Genomic DNA, 5,559 nt, shown 5'->3' with positions numbered 1-5,559 from the left:
ATTCAATCCTGTCGAGGTTATGTATTTTTATTCCAAAACGCCCCTTTTCAGGATTTTGCCTTTTTCCATTTTACTCCGGTTTCCTTTGAAAAAAGACATATGGTTTATATAAACCAAACCAATAGCTTTGTTTGTTTTCAATTTCCTTCCGAAGTTTACCAAGTTAAGCATGTCAGTGATTTCCTGTTGTCTAATGCCAAAAGGTTGAAGTGATAATCTTTTTGAAGGAATAATTAGAGGTGATACGCGCAGTTGAATATTTACTGCAGATGGTTAAGATATAGTGAAGTTTATTATGCTTCTATGGTGTAACCCTGAATTGTACTGGTTATCTTTTCATGTTCCAATTTAAATGCAATGTTGTTTTTCTTTTTATCCTCTTTATTTGTTGTTACTTGCTATTGCTATTACTTTGTGCAATGTCACTCTGCTGCAACAGTTTTCCAGGGCCCGGTGTGGTCCTGTTTTTGGATTTTTGCAATCTTTCTTGAAGAAATTTTGAACTAAAATAGTGAAGGGGTCTTTTTTGCTTTGAATGATATAATTCAAGATCTGGAGTGGGTGTTAATTATGTTTCTTGATGATAAGGCACTCCAACTGTGCCGTGAAAGGAAGAAATTTGTTAGGCAAGCACTCGATGGGTGTTGCATGTTAGGAGCTGCTTATGTTTCATATGTCCAGTCACTGAAAACTCACCTACCCCTTTAATCATTTGTAACATTGATACCAAGATACAACATCATATTCAAATGCAAAATGTGATTTGCAAAAATAAATTCCAACGAAAAAATAACTTCAAAATAAAGTTATCTCTACCAGTGATAATACTTGTTAAGTTACAATCTCAAATGAGGCCGAAGAGCAAGCACAATGGTCATGATGAAATTATGTTATCTCTACCAGTGAAACAATACCAAGATACGATAAAATTACAAATAAAAGCACAAGTGGTTCATCTCCATCATCCTCTGAATTGTCAATTTGTACTGGTCCCTTAATACTGCTATTATTATTACCAATAAGCTCCGAGGATGGTTCAGCTTTGGTCTCTCCTCTACTTTTTCTTATACTTTGCCTCTGCCCTGCATGAAATAACCACTAGTTTACATATATGAGATCAAAATGGAAGAGACAGAGATGACCCACTAAAGGAATAAAATATTTCATTACCCAGTGTAAAGACTTTTTCTGCCATCATATGCTGGAAGTCTCATCCCCAAGTCAGACTCTTTATACAGCCTCTCACAAGTTCAGCTATAATGAACCTGTTTACTGTTCTCGAAGTCACTTCTGGGGATATAGTAACCTTCAAAATAAAGCAACGCATAATGGTATTAAATTTAAGCACAAAGAAAAAAAAGCAGAACTTATAATATTCCAGCAACCATGGTTCTGCATTTTGAAATTAAGACCAGAAAATCTTTTTGAAATTTATTCTTTATAATATTCCAGCAAACTTACTCGTGCAACATTTATCCAAATCTTGACTGTAATGAATGGTTCTGCATTTTAGATGGGAGATGAATGACCAAAAGAAAGTACACTCTGAAAGTCAACCATGAAAAAAAATACTTCTGCAGTAGAAGTCTCTGAAACGAAGGATGAAATTAGACAACTTAAAATGACTGCAAGACAATTATGTTGTCCAACAACAGCTGTTAGTCATTAAATCATTACTATAACAAAAAAAGAATTTACAAAATGGTGAAAGAAATGAGCTAGTGTTTTTCCTGTTTTTATTTTACAGTGATTTTCATGCAATGAAAAATTTACAAAATGTGGTGTAATAAAAGATCTGTACCTGACCATTCATTTTCCAAAGTGTGAGTGTTAACCTTGGGTATTATTACAGTAGGGAATCAATGGTTTGTTTTACAGCAAAGCAGTCAAACCAAGAACAAAGGACAGCCTTGATGATCATCTGGAGATAATGAAAACAAAGAACAGTGTGATCGCAATTCTGGAGAAAGCAGCCCGGGAGATTCTTGGTACTAATAATGGCAGTATTAAAGGATCTGTACAAATTGACAATCCCACAGCTAGTATTCCTGTTGCTTCTCTCTTGCAGCATCCATCTACAAGTGAAGCATAATAAAATTTTCATCAAGTTTAGAGAGGAAAACACATATATCAACTTCACACATACCTTTAGCTTCTGACAACCAGTCTTATAATGACCTTTTCCTTGACAATAACTGCAAGTCCTTTGTTGTTTTGTGGACATTTCCATGCTAGATTTTATACGTGAAGCAACCCTTGGACGCCCCTTAGTTTTGACTAGTTGAGTAGGATCACGCACATCATTAATGTGTGAAACTTGTGTAACATTATCGGGAACTAGTGAAGGATAAATTGTGGGAACCATTTCATCTTCAGATGCCTTTTTCTTTCTTTCCAATTGTAGTTGTAGAAATTCAGAAATCATAGCATCAAGCCTTCTAACCTCAGAAATAGAATCTCTTGCTTCAGAAACAGCCATAGTGAATTTAGATTGAACCAACCACAAAGACAATGCACTAACTTCATTAGTAGTTGTTTCAACATGAATGCCTGCAAATTCTCCAACCCTATAACTTGCATCCATTGTCCACCTAGACAAAATATATTTTTCAGGAAGGGTCATTATTTGTTTCTTCTTCATGATGTATAGAGTATGTCTACACAAAATCCCCATAGTTTCAAATTTTGCACAAGAACAATGAGCTGTGAATGTTTCTTCCAAATGGTAGTCGACAATTGCCCACCACTTTTTATCAACTTCACGAGATCCCACCCGGTACTTGGTACATTTATTGTCTGTTGAAATCTTTTCATGAAAATAATCACCAATGGCAACCTTCCACTCCTTTTTGAAGATCTCAAACATTTTTCTTGTGTAGCGCTCTCCGGCTGTTGCTTCGATTGGGTGAGCAGTCTCCAAAATTGCCTTCGTATTTATTGTTTTGAAATCTTCATCTTCTTCTGCATCCCTCCTAGACTTGATTGCTTTGTCGTATTGGATGACAAAGTCATTTAACATTGTGTTAGAGTTGACATATCCATCAAAAAAAGAATTCATGCTCTCACTTCGACCACTTGTGGTCATTCCGGCAAAAAATGTATCTTTCAAGTATGCCTTTGCCCAATGATGACGTGAAGTATACATGTTAGCCAACCAACTACCTGCTCTAATATCATATTTATTCTTTAATGCTTCCCACTTGCCTTCAAACTCATCGATGTTTTGACTTTTATACCACTCACGGAAGTCAACATCAAAACTATCTTTAAATTGTGCGCGAAGTGCTTGACTATGCTTCATAACATGTTTTTTCAGGTGCCATGCACAAAAACGATGTCGAGCTCCTGAAAATATCTTAGCAATTGATTTTCCCATAGCTTTGTCTTGATCAGTTATAATAGCAACCGGAGACCTATCAAACATACATGTTCGAAATTGTTCAAACAACCAAGTAAAGGTTGCTTCTGTTTCATCTTCTAACAAGGCAGCAGCAAATAAAATTGATTGCCCATGGTGATTAACATCCACGAAAGGGGCAAAAGGAAACTTGAACTTGTTTGTTCTGTATGTCACATCAAACACAAGGACTTCACCAAATTGGGCATATGCAGCTCTTGACCTACCATCCGCCCAGAAGACACTTCTTAATGTACCATCATCCACTAGATGCATATCAAAATAAAAATCTCTATCAACAACAGACTTCCTTTGAAAGTGTTTGACAATGCCCTGGCATTCTCGGCCTACATTACTATGTCTCTGGCTTGATATAATAGTGCTAATTTGAATTGGAGTAATATTAACATCTTCGTTCATAGCGTTAACCACCTTTGAGATTTTTGAAGATGTTAAACCCTCCTGATAAAGCTTAGAAACCAACGACTTAGTAATGCCTGAGCGTCGTAAATCATTATGAGAAAAAAACTTCTTCACCTTTGTAGGAGTGTTAATCAATGGATGGTTGTGTGTATCATTGAATTTTTCCACAACCCATGATCCATCAACCAACTTTATTTGTAACATCGCTGAACAATCAGTCCTTGTTTCCCTTCGCCTTTTGACACTGTCAACATCAACTCTTTTATCATGAAGTCGTTTCACACCTTGCTTTGCACTTACATAATTCCACCTAAATGGCTGTTGTGTTTTTGTACTCCTATTACACCAGTGCTTACGTATTCCAAATCCTTTACTTTCTGCATAATCATTATAAAATTCATAAGCTTCTTCTATTGTCTTAAAGACTCTACCCAGAATGGGGGTATCCGTGAAGCTCATATCATCAGCTCCCACAATTTCATGCACGTTATCTTCCCTACAATCACCATCTTCGTCTTCTATAGTTTCACACTGATTATATTCTCCAAAATCATCATTGTCTTTCTCCAAATCAACAACCTTATCACAATATATTAAACTCTCACTCATGTCAATGTCTTCAATAGTTGTTATCTGTGAGTGATCCGTCTTGAATATATGAAAAAATTTGAACAATAGTTAGTCCTATACTCCAACATAGGCATACTGCATGTCATGTATAGTGAATTCAAATAATAGTTAATCATTTACCTGACCATCAAAACGTGCAACCAAAACAGTAGATGATCCTGGAGATTGTGTCTCAATAACACTTTTAGCGAGATTTTCACAATTTTCCATGAGTTCCCTTGTATAAGTCTAGATTACAACCTGCATATATAAAATTATTTTTCTAAAATTATTTTTCTGAACCAGAGGTGTTAGCATAGAAAAGAATTCAACAAAATTTCTAGGCTACATTTAAATACAGAACATGATACTTGTAGCACCACAACAATGCTCCATCTTGGATTCTCTATAAAAAGATAAACAGGATGCCAATTGTTTTTTTTCTAGTCTACATTCAATCTCTCTCTATGAGTGAGATATGAACCTCAATAAAAAGTTTTGGTTCTTAAATTTTCTGAAAGAGTGATACCACTTAATCCTATTGTCCAGTTTAACAGAGATAAGAACATAAGACTAGAGCCGCAGAGGATCTCTAATAATGTGCAGCACAAATCAAACAAAGATTTAAATAAAATTTCATTTTAGAAAGGCATTTATACTTTTTTATTTAAATAAAAGTAATTGATTTCATATAAATTAATTATACATTGCACCATTCAAGCTTCTATTCAGTCACTCAAAATGAATATAAGTAGACATAAGTTCAAGGCAGATCCAAAGTTGATATATGAAAATCTTAACTCTACTTACAACTTTCAAGTAATGATATTATTCTGCACAAGATAATGTAACAGTATTATTTAAACTTACACAGAGGAGCATTAACATGGTCAATAGAGGCACAACATTAACAAAGATATTATTTTTTATCAAAAAATTAAAACAAACACTTTACCCAGAAGGCACAGCAATAAAAAGTTTGAAATTCATTCATGAATTAAAGAAAAAATATCAGTATGGTAGCATATTTTTTTGTTAAGGCACAACAACACACATGGTGAAGCATATAGAATTACATATATCCCGCATGTGATAAATAACATTAAAAGTCATGGAAGCAGGCACATGCG

General features: G+C 34.8%; 1 protein-coding gene across 1 annotated transcript; it reads right to left on the bottom strand.

The window, feature by feature from the left end:
• Positions 1-885: 885 nt before the first annotated feature.
• Positions 886-4,660, bottom strand: LOC133310253 (protein FAR1-RELATED SEQUENCE 5-like). The gene is made up of 4 exons (XM_061511153.1): positions 4,571-4,660; positions 2,147-4,468; positions 1,237-1,306; positions 886-1,082 (listed from the first exon to the last, which is right to left on the bottom strand). Exons 1-4 carry the CDS (start codon positions 4,658-4,660, stop codon positions 886-888), a joined length of 2,679 nt encoding a protein of 892 aa, XP_061367137.1.
• Between the last annotated feature and the right edge of the window lie 899 nt (positions 4,661-5,559).

Source organism: Gastrolobium bilobum, unplaced genomic scaffold (assembly GCF_033153095.1).
Source record: "Gastrolobium bilobum isolate Gb01-03AN ecotype WA unplaced genomic scaffold, APGP_CSIRO_Gbil_v1 utg354, whole genome shotgun sequence".
Classification (NCBI taxonomy): Eukaryota; Viridiplantae; Streptophyta; class Magnoliopsida; order Fabales; family Fabaceae; genus Gastrolobium; species Gastrolobium bilobum.
The sequence above is the reverse complement of the archived record's forward strand: the minus strand, read 5'-3'. Positions and strand labels throughout refer to the sequence as shown.